General features: G+C 41.2%; 1 protein-coding gene across 1 annotated transcript in view; it reads right to left on the minus strand.

The window, feature by feature from the left end:
- Positions 1-1,551: 1,551 nt before the first annotated feature.
- The window catches only part of CFAP54 (cilia and flagella associated protein 54), a 616,124-nt gene continuing 591,316 nt past the window's right edge, over positions 1,552-26,359 (minus strand). Inside the window, exons 66-69 of the mRNA XM_082253561.1 lie at positions 24,743-24,849; positions 23,821-23,980; positions 2,210-2,284; positions 1,552-1,924 (exon numbers count right to left, since the gene is read on the minus strand). Coding sequence (XP_082109687.1) covers positions 1,805-1,924; positions 2,210-2,284; positions 23,821-23,980; positions 24,743-24,849 — 462 coding nt within the window. The 3' untranslated portion in view covers positions 1,552-1,804. The remainder of the gene's footprint in view (positions 1,925-2,209; positions 2,285-23,820; positions 23,981-24,742; positions 24,850-26,359) is intronic.

Below are 26,359 nucleotides of genomic sequence, written 5' to 3' on the forward strand. Positions count from 1 at the left end.
TAGGGATTCTTTTTAACCCTTGGATATTGCTGAAGACAAGTGAGTTACTTTTTATCTTATCTACATTACAACTACTTTTATGAACAATTTTTGATACATTATATCTATTGCTAGAAGAAAATTAGTATGGATTTTATTAAGGACTTTTAAAGGAGCTCTACTATGACTCAGCCACTACAGATTTTTATTAAGTACACTTTTATTAATTGCTTGCTAAAGAACATTTACATGTCTTTTCTTTATACAAAAAAAAAAAAAGATTTTCAAATAAGCCAACATTAGTATGAAATGCCTATTTGGAAGACAGAAGTTATTCACACCAGAGCCCAGCCACTATATGGAGAGGTAAAGATATGGCCTTATGGCCTGAACTCCTCCTGCCTATGCTCCTTTGACGTGTTTCGCCCTGCCTACAGGGCTTATTCATATGATTAAGCCCCATATAGTGGCTGGTTTCCTGTGTGCAGCAATTTTTCCTTCTGTCTTCCAATCTGTTTTAGCTAGCCTGGATGAACTTGTTTGACCATCGGCAGGGGGAAATTTTGCAGTGCTTTGAGGTGCATTCAAGTTTTTATATATAGGTCACATTAAATGCCTGTTGGAACTTCATAAATGACATATTCAGCTGATTTACTGTTGCTGTCTTGATACATTTATTTTTTCCAGTGTACCAGTAGCCCAGAACCTAGGGCATCCAATGTGCAATTATTTGCTTAGAGCTCCAAAAAGCAGAGCACTATCCTAAAATTTCAGATTCTATAGGTAGATGATATTTATAGTGGAGTTAGGCACACAGGCCCACATTGAGAGGTGGTGGAGGCATACCAGATCTCTGACTTCAGAGCTGAAATGCACCCTTTGCAAATTGGGGTCTCCACATTTGTATGCTCCTGGATCACTTAAAATAACATAAAAATCTTTATTAAAAGTCCCCCACCAGCCAAATACAAACAGATTATATATACAATATAAAAAAATACAATATAAAGGTTGGCTAGAAAATAAATACTTAGCTTGTACTATCTTCCAACACTTCTGGGACATCACTGTGTTTCATGTGAGAACACCCTCCTGCAATGGGCTGGAGCACAGTAATGTGTCATTTGAGTGCACAGCACTTCTTAGAGGCATGGTGATCTCACCATAATCTCTTGGAAGCAATAGAAACAGAGCCACTGCATGTTTCCTTTTTTTAGTTTTTTTTTTTCATTTAGTACTGTCCGTGATAGTTTTTTTCTACAATGTTATAAGGTTAATACCTGTAATGATAGAATTCAAAATATTGATCCCTTGTTTACTTACCATGTTTTATTATATCTTTTTCTCTACATTTAGTCCAAGCTGTCCAGCAAAATTTACAGTGATAAAGGCTGAAACAAACTATACCAGTTTTGGAGTGCATATAAGTGTTACCTTGTATTCATGTGGTTTAAATCTTCTTAGGAAAAAAATATTGCTCCAACCTTTTGAACACCCCTGGCAGCGATACAAACTGCAGACAGTTTTTTGTACAATAGTGGTGCATGAAAAGTTTGCTTCAAGTACTACCACATTACACAAACACATTTTATTTCTTTATTATAACTTTTTACAGTTTGAAAATTTTATTTTTGGTTTTAGAAATTAAAGGGAAACAAAAAGATTGATTTTATCAGATACTTTACCGCAGGCAATGCAACATCAAATGATATATTTTGCTATACAGAGGAAAAATCTAACACAATAAAAAATAGCAAATATTTTTTAACATATCACATATCAGAAAATGGTAACAAAATAAGTAAAAGTGACAACATAGTATAGCTCAGGTAAACTGTGACACTACCCAATCTAACAGGCTTCCCTTCATTAACATACAGCCGTGAGTCAGGTCAAAGACTCTCTCCAGCCTGATTAATGATGGCAAAGTGATGTCAAATGGAGCCTGTGAAATGAAGGAAATTATAGCTGTGAGAGAATCATTTTTCTTGTCATAGGCAAGCATCACATCCATTTTCTCACTTAAGAAGATTAATATCGCAAAGCCAAATTTTGCTGCAATACCCACCAAACTGAAAGGAGTACAGAATGAGAGACACTAAGTAAATTTATGATAAACAGTAAATAATTAAATTATAGAATGTGTACCATGTAGAATTATGCAGCATTTGTTTTGTGGCATTAATTTTATGAAGATATTTAGAATGAAAAATATAAATGAGAGTCTAACCTGAGTTACCGATTGTGGATCAGAGGCAGAAGAAAGCAAACCCTGAGCTTCAGAACAGCATTCCAAGATCAATGTCTGTAAACAGAAAAAGAAAATGTGACTGCTTTATAAGAAACAGGTGAGCACCACTCACATACTATATGAATAAACAAATGGTCGCCCAAAAATAAAAATGCTTGTAGTGATACTAGAGAAGTGTTAATCGCCATAATTCATTCATATAAATAATATATATATATCATGCCACTGTATTTTGTTTTTTTTAAAAATGCTCAAGGTACCTTATACCTGGAGCACTGTTGTGTGGTCTTATGATCTTTCCCTGTTCTTTGACATCTGCAGAGAAAGATCCTTGGGGGAGGCTTCTATTACTCTGCTGATATATATGTTCCCTACAGTGTGAGTCTGTGTCTGTACAACCATGATTGGGAAGGATCTGCCCAGCCCTGATTCAGAATTCTAAACAAATTATAAATATAAAAAAAAACAGTTTTACAGCTCCCTATCAATCTTTATTTAACATCAAATGTGTATTTTATGTGCATTAATGTGGCATAGGCAGAGTCAAATATGACACTAGCTTTTATTTTGTACAGATGGCATCTGTATCCAAGTCTCTTTTTTTTACTTCACAGGTATTCACAATTGAGTTTGATATATTTAATACTTATTTATATTCGGCTTTTCTGTAAGTTTCTTAGTGAATATAATCAATCAGCATATTATATCCCACACCCATGGTGTTTTACAATTGGAGGACATGGAGGAGGAAGGAGGGGAGTGTCATTTACCATTGTGTAAATGCCCACATGTGTATTTCATAGTAATATGGGCTGCACATGTAAGAAACAGGAGGAAATTAAGAGCTTAGAAGGCAACTGAAACTGGAGCATGCTCATTAGATGAGCACAGCTGGTTTACATTATCCCAGGCTGCAATAGAGGCACAGAAAAGATGACAGGGACAGCTTAAGGCAGGATCAACCAGGTATATTTCCACAAAATTAATGCTTTAGTGACTTTGTGAGTATGCACACTCTGTTATATAACAGAGTTTAATGAAAAAAAGGAAAGTTATGGCACTACTCAATCAAAAACCAAAAATCATATATCATAATAAAAAACATAAATGAAACATTCCAATCTTGTGAAAGTCCCAAACACTGTAACAAAATCTTCACAAAGCAATCCAATCACCGTGATGAAAAAAATGTGTGTTGTTTTGAACACTCCTTACACTGTGCTCCACAGGAGATCCTGTGGTAATATCAGCTCTAAAGCCCAGAATTTTCTCCAGATATCTCTCTCTCTCTCTCTCTCTCTCATACATCATTTAAAAAACAGACCCAGGAAGAGTATAAAAGAGCATCATCATGCAGCAGTATGTTTATTTAAAACTAAAGCCAATAATAAAGTATTGTGCACTTACATTTATTAGTGCTATAAGTCAGCACCAACATATACAGCCTCAATGCGCGCTTGCCGTATACTCCAAAAGCGGCATGTATTTCAACAGCCAAATGTGCGACCCAAGATGAACTGGTAGTGACATTAGAAAAGGCAGATGTGCAGCCTCATTTCATCAGGAAACGTGCCTGTCGCCATCTTTTTGGAGCCCTAAATACCCCACCTCTGTTTTATATTTGTTGAATTGGGATCTCCCTCATTAATTGCCAATAATGGTTTGAGACGTTAAATTTTACGTTTCTACATACCCAAGATCGGCATTAGATGTTGGTATCTCACTTTTACAAAAATGCAATTACATAACTCAACACTTTAAAAAATAAATGCCTATAAAATATTTAAATATTACTCCAATGATCTTGTTTTCACAAATAATCAACTTTAATATAACAATTAAGCTTAGAAAAAAATAGGTATATAAAAAAACCTACTGTAGAGCCATAATTCACAGCAATTTATTCCTAAAACCATGTTACATGTTAACATAGTGACCTACAGTGTAATACCCTTTCATGTAATGCCTTTTAATGACACTGAAATCAACACCACCTAGTGGTATATTATCATATTATAAAATTGTTAACACTCGTGCCAATTAATGTGTAAATATTATTAAATAAATTCAGGGAAGTGCAGCTGCTACACGTCCACAAGGGAAAACAATAAAGCTAAAAATTGAAGATAAAAATCCACAACTCTAGCAGTGCAAAGTTCCTATATATAAAGTGCATCCGTGTTTAAGTCCTCCTAAACATCACATATAAAGTGCATCCATGTCTAATATGCTCCTACGCATCACATATAACAAATCAGTGCATATGATTATAAAAACGTATACAAATAAATAATAAATTATTGTGCAATATTTAAATAAAAGTGCCGAAGTGCTCTGTGTAACCCAAAAAGTCCAATACAAAAAGTCCAACAGCTGTGTCATTTGCGCAAATGTTTAGCAAAACAATATTTTCGCTAAAAATACACTAAAAAACATTATAAGCAGATAAAAACACAGCCCATTTTACAAAATTTCTACTAAATATAAAAGCTAACCTGTATTGAGTTAAAAAAAACACTATTTGTAAATTTTAGATTGCGCCCTTTTGCGAAATGGTGAAAATCAAAGATACGCAAAAATGAAAATATCCAAATTTCTATAAAAATCTAGAGGTTTTTATTGTTCCCTTATATCGTTTAGAGTTTGTTTAAGAACCCCAAACCATATATTTTCTGAAAGCACATGACCTGTAGAATAAGGAAAAAGTGCTACTGGTTTTAATGCCCTGCGATATTTGCATAAATGTTTATCAAAACAATATATTTGCTAACAATTCTCTAAAATCATTTTTAGCAGATACAAAGCATATTTTACAAAATTCCTGCTAAATTCCTACTAAATATAAAAGTGTATCCTGTGTTGAGTTAATAAATAACAAATATTTGTCATTTTTAAATTACGTCTTTTTGCGAAATGGTGAAAATTGAATGTACGCAAAAATGTAAATAACCACATTTCTCTAAAAATCTGAAGGTTTACATTGTTCCCTTACAGCTTTCAGAGTTTGTTAAAGACCCCCCAACCATATATTTTCTGAAAGCATAGGACAAGTAGAATAAAAGGAAGGTGCTACTGAATGTTTACCAAATCAAGATTTTCACAAAAAATACACTTAAATCATAATTAGCCGATACAAACACAGCACATTTTACAAAATTCCTGCTAAATTCCTTCTAAATTTAAAAGCTTAACCTGTATTGAGTTAATAAATAACAAATATTTGTAAATGATAAATTGCACCTTTTTGCAAAATGGTGAAAACTGAACATACACAAAACTATAAATAATCAAATTTCTCTAAAAATCTGGAGGTTTTCATTTTTTATTTTTAACTTTCAGAGTTTTTCAAAGACCCCCAAACTATACATTTTCTGAAAGCAAAGGGCCAGTAGAATAAATGGAAGGTGCTACTGATTTTTAAGGCCCCACGATATTTGCGCAAATGTTTAACGAAACATTATTTTCACTACAAATGCACTAAAATCCTTATTAGCAGATACAAACACAGCAAGTTTTACAAAATTCCTGCTGAGTTCCTTCTAAATATAAAAGCTAAACCTGTATTGAGGTGATAAATAACAAATATTTTTTTACATTTTAAATTGTGCCTTTTTGAGAAATAGTGAAAATGAGACGTACGCAAAAATTTCTCTGAAAATCTGGAGGTTCCTTTTTTTTCACTTACAGCTTTCAGTTTGTAGAAGACCCCCCCACCCCAAACCATATATTTTCTGAAAGCACATGGCCGGTAGAATAAAAAAAAGGCACTACTGGTTTTTAAGGCACCGCGATATTTGTGCAAATATTTATCAAACCAATTGTTTCAACTAAAAATACACCAAAATCATTAATTAGATGGATTCATACATGGCAAAATGTACAAAATTCCTGCTAAATTCCTACTTAATATAAAAAGTAAACCTATATTGAATTAATAAATATCAAATATTTGTACATTTTAAATTTAACGTTTTTGTGAAATGGTGAAAACAGAAGGTACGCAATGCTGTAAATAAAAACAATTTACTCCAGAGGTTACCATTTTTCACTTACAACTTTCAGAATTTGAAAAGACCCCCAAACCATGCATTTTCTGAAAGCACATGACCTTTAGAGTAAATAAAAGTGCTACTGATTTTATGGGCCCCGCAATAATTGTGCAAATGTTCATCGTATTGCTATTCATCGTAATTCCCAGCCGTTTTTCTGGTTATGGGTCCCCCTGGGTTACTGCTAGCAACAACAGCACATTTAACCGCTTGCCGACTGCGCACAGTATATTTACTGCGGCAGTCAGCCCCGGCCAGGCAGAGTGACGTAGATCTACGTCGCTAGCCTGTGACCGGCTTTTGAGCCAATAGCGAGTGAGCGCCTGCCCGCCCCGGCTCGTTCACAGAGGAGTCCGCGCGTGTGACTGGCGGACCCGATGTCCGCCGGTCACACTACGATCGTCGGTAGAGTGGGAGAAAGGCGGGCGGCTTATGTAAACAAGCCGCCTGTCATTCTCCCCTGTGTAAAAATGGAGATCAGACGGTTCTACTATGTAGAACCGTTGATCTCTGTTTTTACAATTAGAGACTTGTCCCATCACAGTTAGAAACACGCCCCTAGGACACACTTAACCCCTCCCTCTCCAATACAGTTAACCCCTTCCCTGCCAGTGTCATTTTTACAGTAACAGTGCATATGTATAGCACTGATTACTGCAGTAATGTCACTGGTACCCCCAAAAGTGTCAAAAATGTCAGTCAAGGGTCCGATCTGTCCGCCGCAATGTTGCAGTACCGCAAAAAAAATTGCAGATCGCCGCCATTACTCGTTAAAAAAAAAAACACCAAAAATGACAAAAATCTTTCCCTTTGTTAGTAAACGCGATAACTTTTGCGCAAACCAATCAAAATACGTTTTTTGTGATTTTTTTACCAAACATATGTAGCATAAAACAAATTGGCCGAAAATGTTAAAAGATTTTGATTTTTACATTTTTTTGGGGGGGAATTTCATATAAAAAAAGTGAAAAATATTGTTATTTTTGCAAAATTTACGCTCTTTTTTTGTTTATAGCGCATGATCAAAAAATCGCACAGGTGATCAAATACCACCAAAAGAAAGCTCTGTTTGTGGGAAAAAAAGGACGTGAAATTCGTTTAGGTACAGCGTCGTACGACCGCGCAATTGTCCGTTAAAGTCACACAGTAAAAAATCGCAAAAAAAACCCTGGTCAGGAAGGGGGTAAAATCTTCGGGGGCTTAAGTGGTTAAGCATGTTTCTCCAAGTGTGAGCACTGAGACAATGACCAGTCCAGTATCTTTGGGTTTTTGTATTTATTTTGAATAGGAGAAGGGATGAGTGGGATACTCCCTGAACTGAACTATGCACAATTTAGCGGGGACACTTGAAAAACGCTATTTGGCCCTGACTTGCCTATCAACACTGGCTTGACGCTAGACAACGCTGGCCAGATGCCTGGTAATGCTGAACTGACTTGTGACTACTTTCTGACTAAAGAAGTCCTCTTTGAGCTCCCTTAAGCACTCTTGCTGAGGTAGCTACATGTATACTCTGCTGCACTGCTGAACACTTCAGGGCCCACACCGGCGCCCCCTTTCTCTCAATTATCTTCAGGGCTTAGACACAGGCACCCCCTTTCTCTAAGCCTCTTCTACTGGTTAGCTGGCTCCCAGATACCTTTGACCTTCTGGAGTGGCCCCCTCTCCTAGGCAGATTCTCTGGAGTGGCCCCCTCTCCTAGGCAGATCCCTGGGCAGTTTTAAATACTCACAACACTATTTTTCCAGGAAACTTCTGCCCAGCAGCTCCACTCAGTCCACAGCACTTTGGATCCTTCCTGCAGCCCAGCTCAACCTCCGGTCCTCTAGGCCGACTGCCCAGGACACCCTCACTTGCTCTGACAGGAGGAGAGACAGCCGTCAGCCTCCTCCTGGGACTCTACTTCCCGCCAAAGACCCCCTGTCACATGCTCCCCTCAGGCTTATATCGGATCCCAGGGTGCATTGCGGAAAACCCTGCCCACTGAGACAGCTATAAGCCCTGGTGCACTATTGGCCAGGTTTCCTCCACTGTCCAATAAGAGCCCTCTCATTGGACACAGTGGGGAAACTCCCCAGACTCAACAGACCACACCTGGAAACACATGACAGCCTCACTAACTGAATCAGGCCCCCCTGATAAGCAGATAGGGCCACATATATGTTTTTCCTAGAACCTACCTAGGAGGGTGCTACACTATATTCACAAAAAATACACTAAAATCATGAATAGTGCACATAAACACAACATTATCTTACAAAATTCCTGCTAAATTACTACTAAAGCATCACTCACATGTGGCATACTAAAGTGTACGCCCATGGAGGGCCAGGTTTACCTGCACAGAGATGCACAGGTGTTCCGTGCATCCCCGTACAGGAAGTCCCATTTATGTCAACTGGGATGCAACAGCTGCACAGGCATGGCTGCTGTTCCCAATCTGACATCCATGTGGGTGTTGGTGCATGACCCCAAACACAGACAGTGTGAGCTCAGGGACATGACCTACATAGATGTCAAATTGGGAGCAACGGCTCTGTTCGTGCAGTTGCTACATTCCAAATTACATCAATGGGACTGCCTGCACAGAGATGCATGGAACACCTGTGCATCCCTGTGAAGGTACGCTGTGTATGCCCGGTGTGAACAAGGTCTTAGGCCCTTTTCACACGAGCAGACCAATTGGGTCTGCCTGTCCATTTTTCAGGCAGGCCCAATCTGGCCACTGATTGTTTTCTATGGAGAGGCTGATGTAAATGGACATGTGTCCATTTACACCCGCCTGCATCCGATCCAGTCCACTAAAAACAGATGGAGGGGGATCCCTTTGGGGAAGGGGGGTCTTTGAGATATCAGAAGTCTTAACAGACCCGCCATATCTCTTTTTGAGACCTCTGCATTAGCAGAGCAAACACGGACATGTCATCCGCCTGCTCAGCGGGGATCAGCAGACAGATCCCCGCTGAGCAGGCGGATCTGCTTGACAGAGTCTGCTTTTTTTTTTTTTTTTTACAATTTTTTTTAAAACCTTTTTTTTGGGGAAGGGGGGGGGGTCTTTGAGATATCAGAGGTCTTAACGGACCGCCATATCTCTTTTTTGAGACCTCTGCATTAGCAGAACGAACGCGGACATGTCATCTGCCTGCTCAGCGGGAATCAGCAGACAGATCTGTTTGACAGAGTCTGCTCCAATTTTTTTTTTCTTTCACTTTTGCAGTTTTTTTACAATTTTTTTTACATATTTTTTTTGGGGGGGGGGTCTTTAAGATATTTGAGGTCTAAACAGACCCCCATATCTTTTTTTTAGCAGAGCGGATGCGGACGTGTCACCTGCCTGCTCAGTGGGGATCAGCAGACAGATCCCTGCTGAGCAGGCGGACCTGCTTGACAGTCTCCTCCATGTTTTTTTTATTTATTTATTATTTTTTTACTTTTTACATTTTTTTACAGTTATATTTTTTTATATAATTTTTTTGGGGGGATCTTTAGTGAGATATCAGAGGTCTAAACAGACAACCATATCTCTTTTTTTGAAAACAGAGAAAGTCTCTTTCTCTGCAGCACTTTACATGAATGAAAAAGAAGTCTGTTTAGAGACTTATTTATTCATAAACTGACAATCTGAGATAGTAAACACTAGGTTTACTATGATCAGCTGATCAGCTGTCAGTGGACTTAGGAGTACCAATCGCCGCTTAGAGGTTTACCAAGCCCCCCCAAGCCCAAGCTTCACCTGCACCACCCCTCCCCCGCTCTCAGGCTGACAGCTCGCCGGAGCACAGTGTCGGTCAGCAGCTGCAGATGGCAGGATGGGAAGGAGGGATGCTGCTGGAGCAGGGATGGATCACAAGGATGGGGGCCAGTATGGGGGTGATCCAACAGGCAGGGGGAATATCTCTGGATCCCCTCTAAGCCCCAGCAGCACCTGAAGCTGGCGGGAGTAGCAGAGGAGGGATTACCGGCTTCTAAAGGTAGCTGCAGTGATCGGGTTTGCTGGGGGGGAAGGGTGTCGGATCAGGTGGGGGAAGGACCAGTGCTGAGGGACAGGAAGGAGGGGTGAAGAGGATAGTAAAGGAGAGTGGGGGGAGTAGTTTTAGGTGACAGGGAGCAGCGGGAGGTGGAGAGGCTGGGGACAGGGAAGCGGCAGCATGGGGGGGTAGTCACATTTTAGGTTAATAACTCTGACCATCAGCGGATTGTTTTCTGAACAATTCTGTTCTAAGTTCATGGTCATTGAAGTGACCATGAGCTTATAGCAGGAGAAGAAATTAGGTTTGTGGGGTGTACGGACCTGGACAGCTGCAAGCAGTGCTGTAGGTCCGAACACCGTACGGACCTGGCAGTAAAAGGGTTAAAAATTTATGTGGATAAAATTGCATTGCTCTGCAATTGCAGGTTGCACAATGGCTGGATATTATGGATAAACCCAAAACCCTTTCAATGCTGCCTTCCCAATACAATACCAAAATTATTGGTAGTTAGTGGTACCTAAACTCACCTGAAACTAAATTTTGGTCAGTGGTATTTTAAAGTGGTTGTAAAGGCTGAAGGTTTTTTACTTTCATTCATTCTATGTGCTGCTCCCCCCACAGCCCCCCTAATACTCACCTGAGCCCCCTCTCAATGCAGTGATGTGCAGGAGAGCCTCGGCTGTCCTGGGACTTCATCTCCTAATTGGCTGAGACAGCAGCAGGAGCCATTGGCTCCCACTTCTGTCAATCACAGCCAGTGAGCCAATGAGGCGAGAGTGGGGGTGGAGCCAAGCTGCGCCTCTATGTGTCTTATGGACGTATAGAGCAGGGCTCGGGAACAAGCATACACCGGTGCCCCATAACAAGTGGCATGCTATCGGGGGGCACTGGTCAAGGGGGAGGAGCCAGAAGCATTGGGGGGGGCCCAAGAAATCATTGTACAGAGCATGTAAGTATAACATGTTTGTTGTTTTTTTTTAAAAAGCCAAACATTTAATATAACTTTAAACTTTTGATGTCATTAGGGGTATGTGCTTTTGTTTTTTTTTTGTTATTTTTAGACTGATTTATCATGAAATATTGAATTTTTTGAATGTCACTTTGTCATGGTTTGGCACTGAATCACTAGAGTTTGGATGTTTGTATTTTATCTAATCATTTTTTTAACAGAAGGAATGTTTATTGATATAAAACAGCAGTGTACATGTGCATAGTAAGAGAGATCAAAAAAGAGAAATATACATCCAGGGATAAATTACATAAATGGGATTAAGGTGGTCAGAGATATTCAGTTGGGATAAAGATAGACATAGTATACTTCAGGGTATGTCACCTTTAAAATAGAAACATACATCAACTCAGCTGTGTCAGAAACTTGATATAAGGGATATAATACAATGTCATACCACATCAGAAACAGGAGAGGAGAGAAAAAAAAGGGGGGGGTGGAGGGGAAGGGGCGTGAGGGGGAGGCGGCAAATAATTATATCATGGGACTACACTATAATCGTGGGAAGGTCAGGCGCCTTCCAGCTAGACAATATAGTTTTCTTAGTATATTGCATAAAATATAAAAAGTTTAGTATGTCTTTTAGTAGGCAAGGTGTCTGTCTACCCCAGTAATAGGATCAGGTGCTCAAGCATAAGGGACACCCCACTGATTATACTTATGTCCCTGCGCAGGCCTACCTGGGGCCTCACAGTAAGCCATATCACCAGCGGAGAATGATCCAATACCCCCCTCTGTGCATATTTCACCTTTTCCACCAATGGGAGTGCACCCTCCGTGCCCACGTGCAAATCAATACGTGACAATGAGGAATGCGAACCGGACCACGCCAGGATGCTTCAAACGCCAGACATCTGACCAGCCCACCTCCGCCAAAAAGCGGGAGAGAGCCGTTCTCCTCCCGAGGCCAGGGGCTCGGTCGGGTGATGCCTATCCTTGGCAGGGTCCAAAACTCCATTGAAGTCCCCAATCACAAACAGAGGCACAGCAGGTTTATCTAATGTAAATGTCAATAGCTCCGGGTGTATCCCAAAAGAGAACGGAGGAGGAACATACACAACCGCCAAAATACAAGTGACCTGAAAAATCGTGCAATAGCAAAACACATAGCTCCCTTTCGGGTCAATCTGCACCTGCAGTTCCTGAAAGGCAAGGGATCTGTGCACCAGGACACACACCGCCCAGGAATATGAGGAGTTAGTGGAGTGGTACGCCCAGCCCACCCAGGAATACCGCAGGCACCGTACAGAGTCCTGCAAAAGATGAGTCTCCTGTAAGCCAATGATGGCGGGATGATACTTTCGTAGCAGGGTAGCCAACATTGTCCTCTTTAGGGGGCAGCCAAGACCCCATACGTTCCAGGACACTATCGGAACTCCAGCCATGCTAGGTGAAACAAAAAGTAGAGGGCCGCGCCCCCGAGAGCTAAGTCCCAGAGAGCAGTCCAGTCAAATAAGGCGGCACAGGTCATCACTACCAGTAGAGGTGACCATGTAGAGCAATCCTTGAAGACCTGCGATGTGTGTATCTTCTCAACAGCAAGAATAGTAAAGAAAAGAACTGGTTCCAATAGGAAAAGGCACAAGGGTGCCTCAACACAGTACATTCTGCGAGTGGAAAGTCCAACCCGCCCACTTCGGGAGGTGGCTGACAAACTTGCGGCAGCCAAACTTCCCACAAGGTGCAACTGTGCTCAAAAACAATCGTAATCCAATAGGGAACACGAAAGCCTTCCACTATCATCCGTGAAAGCATTCATGGTGAGGAGCGTAGCATTCCATTCGCCAACAGATTGTTGTCCCTGGCCGGGGTAAGTGTACAGAGTGTCTCAAGGGGTTAAGAACAGCCCAGTAGCATTGTAGGATCCCCCACGCCCCAGAGTCCTCGCGTCTGCGTTGGCGGAGTGAGGATTCATGTATATCCAGCCAGTTCGCTGCATCCACAGCCGTGTAAAAGAAATGTGCTCTGCCCTCCGCTGTAACTCTTAGGCAAGCCGGATACAACAAAGCATAGATCAGGCAAAGACGGCGTAGTCACTGCTTTACGTCCAGAAATTTAGCACGTTGTTTTTGCACCTCTGCAGAAAAATCTGGATAAAAAGACACCCGATTGCCATTATATCTGATATCAGCTTTCTCCCTCGCCAGGCGCAAGAGCTTCTCCCTGTCTCTGTAATGAAGGATTCTGGCCAGCACGGGCCTGGGTGCGTTGCCCGGCAGTGGTCTAGTGGGTACTCGGTGAGCCCTTTCCACGGCAAACAGGGGGGAGAAAGCTTCCTTGCCAGAAATTTCACACAGCCAAGTTTCCACAAAATCACAATCTCCGGGAGCCCCACTTTACGCACTTTGTTGCGTCTCAAACGGTTTTCTATATCGCCAGTGTAGGTTGGCCATCCTCCAGCATTCCCTCCTTCATCTCCTGGTCAGACTCAGGCTGCAATGAGAGACTGTCGGCCCCTGGGCCTTGCACTGCTACATCAGAGGCATATACAGCAGCAGAGTGCACACTGTCCACATCCTCCTGTCCCTGCAGCTCAGATAGCTTTCTGGCATACAACAGAATATCCCCAGGATGATCTTTACCTATGAGATGCTGAGCTTTCTTCTGGCCTCCCCGTCCTTGGATTTCTCAGTGCCTCATGTGGCACACTGCGGGGTTGCCGAGCCGGCGCCATTTTGGCCTGTAGCTGCAGCTACACTGTCTTCTTTCCCCTTACTGCCACGGGTCACGGCTGCACCGGAGCGCTGCATGTCTGGTATCGCTGCGATCAGGGGATTTTCCTACAGCAGAATCTGGTGTTAAAAGTAAGTAATCCGGCCAGGGAAAGGGTTAAATGTCAGGATCACAAGGAGGAAGCTCCGTGAGACAGTTCCTCTCACATGCCCCGTGCGGCCACGCTCCCCAATCGTACTAACGTCAGTACCACTGCCCTCCAGAAGTTCTGAAGAGACGGACATGACCATACCATGTGAATAAAGATTGCTACCTCCCCAGGGCATTGCGGGCAATAGTCATCTGAGTTACGTTAGATAACCGACAGTTTCTGTGGCTTGTAAAATACTCTATGGAGGAATTTTAACTGTATAAGCCAATCTCTTGTAGAGATCATAAGGGGAATATATTGTTGGAGGCTCTCAGTCCAGTCCCTGTCTGCCAGGTTGGGCACATCTCATTGCCAAACCTGAAACACTCATTTTGCACCAGTATTACCCACACAGGTGAGCCTAAGATAAATGGAGGATAGTGTCTTGTCTATATTACGGGTTATAAGAAGCCACTCAACGGAGTGTGGTGAAAGAACAATGGAGTCAGAAAACTGCACACAAAAACAGCATGCCAAAGCTGCAAGAATCTCAATTACATCCAGGGAGGAAGCAGGAGCCATTTTTTCAACTCAGCAAAAGAGACTAGATGACCATCAGGCACGATATCTCACAGAGTACTAACTCCATGTTGAGCCCAGACTTGTGAGTCAGGCACAGTCCGCAGGTGAGGTAATAGCGGATTGCCCCATAGAGGGGTGTAGGGAGAATTTTTTTTCGGCTCTGTGATAGACCCCTGGATCTGTCTCTATACCAATGCCATCGTTTTCATAGAGGTGGTAGGTAGCCTGTGGGTTGGACCTAGGCCCCCTATAGACCAGGTTGCTAAGTTCTGAATAGGACCCAAGTATTCCTGCTTCCAGGTTTACTGTGAGATTTGATCCTGTACAAGCCACCACCGCACCGGCACCAAGACAGCGGTCCAATAATATTTCTTAAAATTTGGCAAAGTCAGGCCCCCCTCATACAACAGAAGATGTAATGTGGACCTAGCAAATCTAGGGACAGAACCTGCACAAATAAAAGAACTGATGGCTTGGTCCAGTTTGGCGAAAAAGGAATTGGGGATACGAACGGGAGTGTGCCTAAATACATATAAACATTTGGGAAGAAAAGACATTTTGATTAGATTCACTCTGCCAACGGGTGTAATTGGTAGGTTTTTCCATATTGCGCACTTCCGGAAAACCGGATATAAATTGTCCTCCAGATACTTCGGTAGATCCTTCTAGATATAGATACCAAGGTATTTGAACTGGTTGACCCATTAGAGAAAGGCAGTTATATTAGGGTGGGTGGCGCCTGAGTCAGAGGGAACAGAACTGACTTATCTCAATTGATTCGGATGCCAGAGAATGAGCTAAATAAATTGATAATCTCTAGGACAGCTGTCAAGGATTGGCAGGCATCATTAAGAGGAGGGTACCATCTGTACACCTTTTCTACCAGGGGGAGCACCGATATACTATCGATTGCAGGGTAGGCTCAAAGCATCATTGCCAGGGGCTCAAGTCCTAGGGCAAAGAGGGCTAGGTAGAGGGGGTAGCCCTGTCTGGTGCCTCAGTGAAGCGAGAAAGATGCCATAAGGGGAGCCGTAGCAGAATCAGGTGTGCGCAGAATGGGTAAACAGGATGGTTTCCCCCTCCGTGGCTGCAGAGCTCCTCTCCTAGACATCTAGCCCGGTCGCCATCTTGGTCACCCCCCCCCCCCATCTAATCATTTTTAATATAATTTGTACAAGATGGTTTACGACTTTTTGCACTATATAGGGTTTGTGTTTCTGTAAAGCAGCACTTACAGAACCATCAGAAATCTGTAATGCACTCAGCCTTCCTGGCAAAAAGTGGGCAGAGATTCGAGTCTAGCAGGTGATCATTCCTTTGTTAGATGTAAATCAGGCTACATCCTAGTCTACACAAAAAATCCTTTAGGACACAACAGAAGCCAGTCATGCTGAAAACCAGCATTTGACCTGTGTGTGCTGATAGGGGGTTATCCCCTGCTGTCAGAACACAATAGAGCAGTGGGAGAGATCCCTGCATCGACTTTTTTTGTGTTGATGCAGGGATGCCAGTTTGTTTTTTAGTTCAACTCGCTGGTTAAATGAAAAATAAAACTAAACATGTATACCCTGCTATACATAAGTAGCGAGACACAATCCCTCTTTGCCTACAAAAAGTCTCAAAAAGTTACAAAAAGTCAAAAAAAGTTTCATTGTTTGATGGAATAAATGCTACAGTAATATAGTTACATAGTAGGTATGCTTGAATAAAGACAACAGTCCATCCAGTTCAACCTGTGTTGGTGTGTGTGTGTGTGTTTGTGTGGATAATCATTTCCCATATCCCTGAACAATGTGTTCGCTAAGATGCACGTCCAAACGTCTTTTGAAACTATCAATACTTTCTGCTGGCACCAGATGATTGTGAAAGAGAGTTCCACATCCTTACCACCCTGACAATGAAAAACCCCCTACGCAACTTAAGGTAACCTTCTCCTCCAATCTCATTGTGTGGCCCTGTGTCCTCTTACACTCCCCGAGACTGAATAGTTTCCTACCTACACTGGGATTACCACTGAGATATTTGTACATCACTATTATATTTCCTCTCAAGGGTCTCTTCTACAGGGGGAAGAAATGTATGTGCTTGTAGCCGTTCTTCGTAATTGAGATCATCCAGTTCCCATTTTAATTTTATGCCCTTCTCTGAACTCTCTCCAGCTCCAGCACATCCTTTCTGAGGATTGGTGATCAGAACTAGATGGAATATTCCAGATGTTGCCGAAACAGAATTTTATAAAGTGGCAGGATATATTCTCACTTGACTTGACTTTGTGAGTCCACAAATTGTTCCTACACTAGTGGTGACTACATGCCAAGTTTTTTGACACCTTCAAGAAGGTGTATCACAAAAAAAAAAAAAAAAAGAGAGACATTAACTGTCTAGCTACTGTATATAGTCTGATTGGATAAGATCAAAGGAATAATTCATGAACCACTGACAAAGTTCAACTTAGTCAAGTTTTGCAAGGAGCCTGCCCGAACCATCCAGTAGTCTTGACATTTCTATTGAAAAGCTCACCTACTTATGAATTGGTAAAATAAGTAACAACAAAAAGGAAGCTTTGTTAGGAGAGGAATCTCACTGGTACAAAGACAACTCCATAATAAGAAAAGGTTTTATTATGTTCTGCTCAGGTGGGAAAGACATCTCCTCAAGGAGAGGAAGATTAATTTTTTTTCGAATCAGACTTTGGAACCTCAGGGGAAATCAAACATCAGGTGCAATCCAATTCTGAGATGCAAAATTTACTGACCCAAGCTGTTCAGGCTCAGGCAGGTCAGGCTTAGGTTGAAATGCAACAATTTCTCACTGATTTTCAAAGGACAGTGGTTTTAAGTGGTTCAGGTTCAAGCAGGGATTCAACAATCTCTCACTGATGTTCAGAAGAAAGTGATTACCCTGGCCTCAAAAGGGAATGCAACAAAAAAGCTAAATTGGTTAACACCGGGTAACTTGCTGGAAAGAGATGGTATGGCAGTGGAAAGGCTAGACAATTTAAAGAACAATGCCAAAAAAGAGACCATCCCAGATACATTAAAGGAAATTATGAAGGCTGTGAAAGAAAGACAGAACCAGAAATCATCAGGAGAACTTTAAAAGGTCTTAATGGAAGGATTCAGTTGAATGTCCAGTTGCAAAGAGCTACATGAAATCCATCTAGAAGAGAATCACTCCTACATCTTTTTATTCTACTACTTCTTTCAATAATGGTGGAGAAGCATTCATTGTTTCTGCCTTAAATTCACCAAAGTGGGTAAGAAACAGAAGAAAAACATGTCAAAGAGAATCTCGCCAAGAGAAAGCTAAAGGTGGAACAGAGGAAACACCTCCTTTCTATGGAGTGACTGAGAACAGAAAACAGTGATTTGCGCAACATCAAAACAAAAATCATGGAATAGTTGTCTTTCGCCTGATTTATGAATTTTCAGTAAATTATGAAAAATTGGTGTAATCGGGTCACACACGGTCAGACACTCCACAGTTTTGGGAGATAGTAATCCCAAAGACCTGCCCTCATCATCCAAAATTTAAAAAAAAAGGGAAAGTAGGATTAGACAACAAGGACCAGTAGGTGGCTACATCACTTAATTGTCTAAGGGCTTTATCCCTATATTGCACTGCATCGAGTACAACCACCGCTCTGCCCTTGTCAGCTGCACTTATTACTAGATTGTGATCCCTTTTCACTTTTGGTATCGCATCAAACTCCTTCTTATGAATACTAGATCTGAAGGAATCACTATGAGCTTTAGTTTTTAACCGTTGCAACTACCACCTCCTGAAAGCATTCTACTGCGGTACTCAGGGGCTGTATTGGATAAAAATACTTTTCCCCACTAACCAATACATTACTGGAGACACCATGAATGAACCCCCTTAGAATGTGTCTGTTTGTATAAAGTTTATTGAACTCATGATATGATATTGGTGGCTGTTATTTGTTAATAAACACAACATTGCAGAGTATACACCGGAGTGCTGGTTCTTCTTTGCTTATACAGATTGTGTGGATGAGGAGTCAGCTGCCTCTGCCAGAGCACTGGTGATAAAGGCGCATTATAATACTGGGAGGTAGTAGCACCTACTTTCGTGTAGTTGGTAGCGTTATATCTTCTACCTGGTCTTTTAATGCTGTTAGTGTAAAAATAAATCTCTCCAATGTGTACAGAGACAGCAACAAAACATACTAATACAGGTTGTCCTGATGCCACATCCCAATGTACATATTGACATAAAAAGTAATAAAACCTGACAGACATGTTGACCCTTCCTGACTTCATCCAGAACTAAAGAGAACATTTTGGTTTGAGCGAGACTTTAAGTCAAACCACAGAAATTAATTTTAAATGGTTGAAAAAGGAAAGGGGTACTACATATTTAGGCGTGCTATTCTGAATAAGCCCACATGTCTTCAAGTATGGTCAGTGCAAACCTGTGGGGTTCTCAATGCATGGGCAATACTCCCAACAGTTTGAAAATTACATAGAAATAATTGAAGCAGACAAGTGGTTCAAGTAAACTTAAAATGACAATATACCATATTGGGTATAATGTTTGGTTGATGCTGATCTTTCATGCAGATTACAAAGCTGCTTCATTGTCACCTCCATTGATTTGAAGCAAAGGAAACCAAATTGTTTTTGGAATTCTCTACGGATTTAAAGGACAGAGGACTTCATAACACCACAACACATTACACAGTGTTTCTCAGGCTCAAAGAGCAGTAAATAAATATAATATTAAAATATCTAATGAGAAGAAATTTGAAAATTATATCTATTTTTATACCATTTAATTTGGAAGATTGATAAACAGAATCTAATCCTGCCAACATTTTGATATGGGGGCTATGACTAACATGCAGCTGTTATACATGCTTATGACTTGTTTACATCTCTCCAAGCATATATTATCCAGCTTTAAAACTACAAAATACATGCAAGCACAAGGCTGCATTTACATAAGCTTTTTCGCGGGCTTGTGGATAGGGAGGGAAGAGGGTGCACTTTAAAAAAAATTACAGAACATGTTTAAAGCAGGAAGCTGTGATATATACAATATATATATATATATATATATATATATATATGTATATATATATGTTGTATGAGATGCTGTCACTGTGAAACAGGTGACATTGGCTCAGTGCTGGACTACAGAGCATCGATGTGGGCTATAGAAAAATGCTGTTTGCAGCTTTCTTTGGGTTTTGGTATTCCTGCACAGGGATCTGTAGTTTGGAGATTCCAAAGTGTCTTGGGTGGGACGAAATCTCCAACCCTGTGTCCAGGTTTTGTGGAGGACCAGCAGGGTGTGTGCTCAGGTGCGCACAGCCCTTATAATGAAGGTATAGGCATACCTCAGGGCTCCCAGTTGGAGACGGCTAATCCCAAGAGAGACAGGAGGTCTCTAGGAGTCAGAGGCTGTATGTGGCAGCCATAGCATGTGTGTCTGCAAGAGACAGTAAGCAACCTGAGGACTAAGGCCTGATGAGCTGTGTGCGTTAGAGTTACCCTTCAGCACTAAAGAACCTGTAGTCTGGATGACCAGCGTAAAGTGAAGAGGTATTGTGGATACAGCTGAGTGAAAGTTAAAGAGCCAGGTGAGCTAGCATTTTCCATGGATTCCCTGTGTGGGAAAACTAATGTTATGGCCTTTTTCATTTGCCTTTTAATAAAAGTGGGCTACCAGGCCCTTAAAATATAGTTCCTGACTAACGTGAACTTACTTGAAGATGCATTGACCACTAGAGCTAATGGTCCCCCGTGTTACAATACAAACACACACACACACACACACACACACACACACACATATATATATATATATATATATATATACACACACACACACACATATACAGGGCCACTGTTAGAAGTAATGGGACCCACTACAGCCTACCTCAGTCTACCTGACAGGGCCCCAAAAAAAAAAAGGATAAGTGCTATACAGCACCCCCCTCCTGCGCTCAGAACCTAGTAAATTGTAATTGTAATCTGCAATGTTTTTGGGCAATTAGCTGTGTAGCCACGCCCATTTGGGCGATATCTCCTCCCACATCCCCAAGGGCCATGGGGAGGCCTGGTCTTCCATACCATATTTAAACAACGGATTTGACCATGGTCTCCAGGCTCTGAGGAAGAGGCATGGCCTCGAAACGCGTCAGACCTCTGCTTCCAGTAAAGATGTTGGTCCTCTGGTATGAGGCGGTTTTATGCAATTGATGTGCCTGAATTTCACGATTGTTTGTGAGTAGCTGATTTTAATTTTTATCTAATAAACTAGCTGAGGATAATGCGCTAGGCTGGTGCGCCCTTTCTTTGTTTTGTATTTACAGTACCTGACAGGGCCCCCTTTTTTAACCTCCTTAGCAGTATTCCCGAGTGTGGCTCGGGGTTACCGCTAATGGCACTAAAATTCTACACACTCGGGGTACCGCCAGGGAGCATCGCTTGATCCTGGTAGAGGTTACTTACCTTGTCTCTGGGATCCCACGATGTGTCCCTGCAGCATACGGCGGCCGGATCTTCCGCCCGATGCTGTGAGCCCCGGCTTCCCTCTCCTGCGACGTGACGCTCGCAGGGGGGTGGAACCGGCAGAAAATTTGAAAAGTAAAACACACAAACACACTGATATATTGTAATCCTATTGGATTACATTACTAAATAAAATAAATTGACATTAGTTTGCCCCCCAGTGCCCTTTCCTGCAGTTTTACTGTACTTTTTATATATAATATATATATATATATATCTATAATATATGTATACATATATATATATATATATATATATATATATATACTTTAACTTATTTATAGTTATTTATTATATTATAATCTATGATTTTGTGTTTCAAACTTTATCATACCCGAGATGTTATAAAGAAGAATGCACAGTAAAAAAAAAAATCATATGTAAATAGTTGGTTTGGGCTGCTCGTCCTTAAGAATTACTAGCAAAATAATGTTAACGCTTTCAGCACCTAAAATCAGAAACAATCGTACCGCCAGGGAGGTTAAGGCCCAGGCCTGAGCTCAACCCCCCCTTCATAGCCTGCAGGCAGTGTGCGTCATGGAGAAACTTGGGTGTGGCAAAATTGTGCTAATAGTGGGAGGGATTTAAAATGTGTGCATGGGTCAGGAGAGGGTAATGTACATTGTTCAGATGTCAAGAGTGGGTATCGCATAGCTTAAAGTATTCAAGGGTATGTAACATGCAGATTGCAAGGTTTAGGAGGGGTAACGCACAGGCAAAGGGTGCAAATGCAATGGATGGGGTGTAAAGGCAATGGATGGAGTGTATTAATGCTGCAGCACTGGTGCTTTGCCCCACCGCAAAAATTATCCCCCAGAGGCTGAACATTACTAATTCCACTGAATGGAATGCATACAAGGAGGTTTTTAATGCACACAGTACACTGGACGGTGGTCTGAGGTGGCTTCAATGCACAGTGCCCTGCATGGTCTGAGGAGGCCTGTAATGCTGCACAGTGCTCTGGATGGTGGTCTGAGGATTAGCGGTGTAATGCACACAGTGCTCTAGACGGTCGGGAGGCCTGTAAATGCTGCACAGTGCTCTGAATGGTGGTCTGAGGAGGCCTGTAATACTGCACAGTGCTCTGTATGGTGGTCTGAGGATTAGCGGTGTAATGCACACAGTGCTCTAGACGGTCTGGAGGCCTGTAAATGCTGCACAGTGCTCTGAATGGTGGTCTGAGGAGGCCTGTGCTGCACAGTGCTCTGAGGAGGAGGCCTCTAATGCACACAGTGCACTGGATGGTCAGGCTGCCTATAAATGCTCCACAGTTTTCTGAATGGTTGTCTGTCTGAGAAGGCCTGTAATGCACAGTGCTTTAGACGGTCATCTGAGGAAGCCTGTAATGTTGCACAGTGCTAAGCACGCCACAGTACTAAGCATGTTATGGTAGCTACCTTGCTTGCTGGGAGGAAAAAAACTCACGGGCTTTACAGGCAGAGCTCCAAGGAGACAGGAAGTTTATGTGGGTACACGTTCCTCCCTAACATTTTCATTCCAGTTTAATTCTTAATTCTTAATTTTCATCAACGGCATATTTCCAGTGACGAAAACTAAATTAAAATTACCCCACATTTTTGTCAATTGATGAAAACTATGACGAAAATGATTTCCATTTTCGTCATAGTTTTCGTCAATTGATGAAAAGGTTGGGGTAATTTTAATTTAGTTTTTGTCACTGGAAATATGCTGTTGATGAAAATTAAGACAAAATTGTTTTAGTCGACAAAATTAACACTGCTATCAAATGCCCTCTGACAGCAATTTACCACAGATCATTCTTTATAGGGAGACACAAGTGTAAAATAATTCAAAGCTTTTGGGCACGTCAGGCTTTTTCAGAGGGGTAGATGGGGAACTCAATGCTTTGCTTCACTGTCATGGCAATTTTATCTCAGGATGCAGTTTGACAAGCAGAACTGTGATTGTGTACAGTTGTGCAGCATTGCAGGGTTACATCACATAGTGAGGAGGCGATATAATGCCTCCTCACTGCCTGTCAAATGCCCTCTTAAAAGCAATCCAACGTGGGTCACTCTTCAAGCTTTCAAAGAGCACTGCAAAGATTCTGCAGCAATATTTTAAAAAACGTCCCCAGGCCCCATCTGTTCAGCATGGGGTGGGGGGCAGAGAGGGAACTATTTAATGACTTTTGGGTGTGACGTACTAATCAGCAGTGCCATGTTTCGACATAATTTAAGTCTCGGCCCGATACAGAAGAGGCCAAGACTTTTTTTTTAATTTTTGGGAACTGCGGTGAAGGAGAATACGCTGCCTGCACCCAAAAGGCATTCAATGAACTCCTTTGTGCTCGCAAGTCCTATTTGTTCAGAGGGGGGAACTGGAACAGAAAGGGGTCTATTTAAGACTTTAGGGTGCATGTGGAGCAATCCCTGCAATGTGGTTCCTGATAATAACATTAATGTCCGTCCTCTTCTGTATCAATCTGCAGGGACTTTAATTTAATTGGTAGCAAACGCTGCACTTCATATTACTTATACACCCGAAAGTAATTAAATAGTCTCTTCTGCCACTAACATGTTCTGTAGTTTTAGTTAAAGAAATAGAGTCTCTAAAAAAAAAAAAAAAAATAGACATGAGATCTAAACGTTGTGTGTGTTCTTTGTCCAATAATACCTGTAATTCTTCCGTGATCCTGACCGGTTTAATATCAAGTCTCTCTTTAGCAGTATGAGTAGACCTTTTCTGCTGTTCCCCAGGGACATCTTTTAGAGGATTGAGAGAGAGTTCTGCCTTCTGCTTTAGAATACTTAACTTCTCTTGCAGTGACAGGACACTAAGAAATAGACACAAGCATAATCAGAAAATTCACATTATATCCTGCAAAGCTCTAACAAAGCCTGCATTGGTCAATGTTTGTTAATATGAAGAATGCGGACCCTTCCATTTCATAGCAAAGGATTGGAAACAAAGAAAAAAAAGACTATTATCTTTAGAGGTTGCTAGGGATTATTTAAACTGTAACAAACTGACTTTCCCATATTATAGTGCCTAGTTTGGTACCAACATCAGCAGATCCAGCATCATAGTACCAGTAGACCCTCTCCTCTGATTTTTTTAACAGCCTTTTTTTTTTTAGTATTGCTTCCACTGATTGGCAGTGAAAGGAGTTCCTTCTCCCACTCACCACTAATGTAAGAGGGTCCTATTTCACTGACCACTAATCAAAGAGAGTAACTCTCTTACTGACCACCCATTTAAAGAGGCCCTTAGCAAGTTTTCTAAGGCTAATGTACAGCAGGATTACTACTTAAAGCTGAACTTCACCTTAAAAGGGAGGTTACACTGATTCTCCTCCCCTCCTCCTCCTTCTACTTTTGCTACTTTTTCTTTTTTTTAGGAGCGGGTACCTATATCTGGCAGCTTTTATTTAACCATACCTCTTTTACACCCCTCCCACTGTCAATGCAGTTAGGTAGCACACGCCATTCGGCATGATGCGTCACATCATTGTATTCTTTTAGCATGCCCAAGGGTAACCCAGGCCTTTCATAATCCTGGTACTCCTGACATGCTCACATTTTGATTTGACACTTACCGTGACAAAGGCATCCCAATGTAGCCACACAGAAGCTCTTTTGGATCACACTTTCTAAGGTCTCTAACATTTATAGTCTGCTTGTTGTAGGCATACATTAGCAACACCTGAAATAAAAAAAAATGGTAGAATTGGTAAATATATATTGACACACACACAGTATACACACAATTGTGTGACTCTGCACTAAATTATTGTTTGTGAGCATCATTCTTTATTTTCATTTAGATCAGAATTATTAAATATATGTTAAAATATATACATTTGTAAGTTTATCTTTTCAAGTTATAGTTCTCACTACCAAAACTTCAATAAGGCAATATAAGGAACAATGACAATATAAAGCACTGTAACCCATGATAACCATTGATATCTAATCGACTATTAGCTTACAGTCAGAAGAAATTTGGTTTCTGTTTTCTTTTACTGTACTTTGTATTTTCAGTTGTCTTATAAATGAGTTTACATTTTTTCAACCTAAAGTATATTTTATTAACCAGATTTATATATTTTGGAACCTCAACTTCTGGTAGTGAGCGATACGTGCCCACTAATGCTAGCTCGTTTTTTTCTGCTTTAATATGCCATTTATACCTTGGCATCTCTTAATCCAGCCAAAGACGGTTCGAATCTCAGCCAATTCAGCAGGAACCAGCCAAGATTAGAACCATGTATGGGCAGGCCTAATTTTGATTAATCAGCTTGGGTGCAACCAGCCTGCCAGATTTTACATGGGATTATTGCAAGTGGCTGTTAAAGTCGCTTGCAATAATCACTATCTTCACTCACCGCCAGGAGAAAACAATGGCTTGCAGAAGGGATTCCCCTGTTCACACTGTGTGTTGATGGGGGAATAGAGAAAATTTATATCCTGCAACCTGTGGCTGCAGTAAAGAAAGTCCCTCTGTCTATGGCCAGCCTTATCCACTTACTAATTCCTAAAGTGGAACTTTAGTCAGAAAATGAATTCCTATTAGATCACTTCTGGCTGGCCCCTTTTGTGGATATAGCTATGTATTACATTAAAAATAGGTGCCTATACAGTTTAAAATCCAGTAGACTCTCTCACCCTGCTCTGTATACTGTATGCTCATTTGCTCTTTATATTTAGGCACTATGCTAAATAGAGGCCAATCTGCTGACAGCTTAAAGATTTACTGCTGTTCAGAGGCTTTGGGTTTCAGCAAAACGGCAGCCACCAGCAAGAAGAAATACATTTTCAGTACACACTAATTTTGGTAGCATGTTTTTTTGCTAAAGAACATTATTTTTATCAAGTTGTTATGGCTAAAAGTTCCACTTTAAAGAGCTGAAAAGCTGAAGCTAAAATTACACAAACAGCTAAATGAGTCTGAGGTGTGACTTTTACTCCCTTAACTGGAGAGGGACACAAATCAAATAAAAAAATGTGTATATAACTGAAAAAATAGAATGTAGGTCAATGCTTAAACAAATAACTAGACTAGATAACTTATCAGGTAAGTAAAGATTGGGGGGTGATATGTGCGCTGTCACTTGGGTATTCAAATAGGAGGAATTCCTAGAATGTATTGCAGCTGATGATGATAATGAGATTAGGTCCTATCCCACCTGCAGCCAGCCCTGGTAAATTCACTA

Source organism: Pelophylax lessonae (assembly GCF_965119305.1).
Source record: "Pelophylax lessonae genome assembly, chromosome: 4".
NCBI lineage: Eukaryota > Metazoa > Chordata > Amphibia > Anura > Ranidae > Pelophylax > Pelophylax lessonae.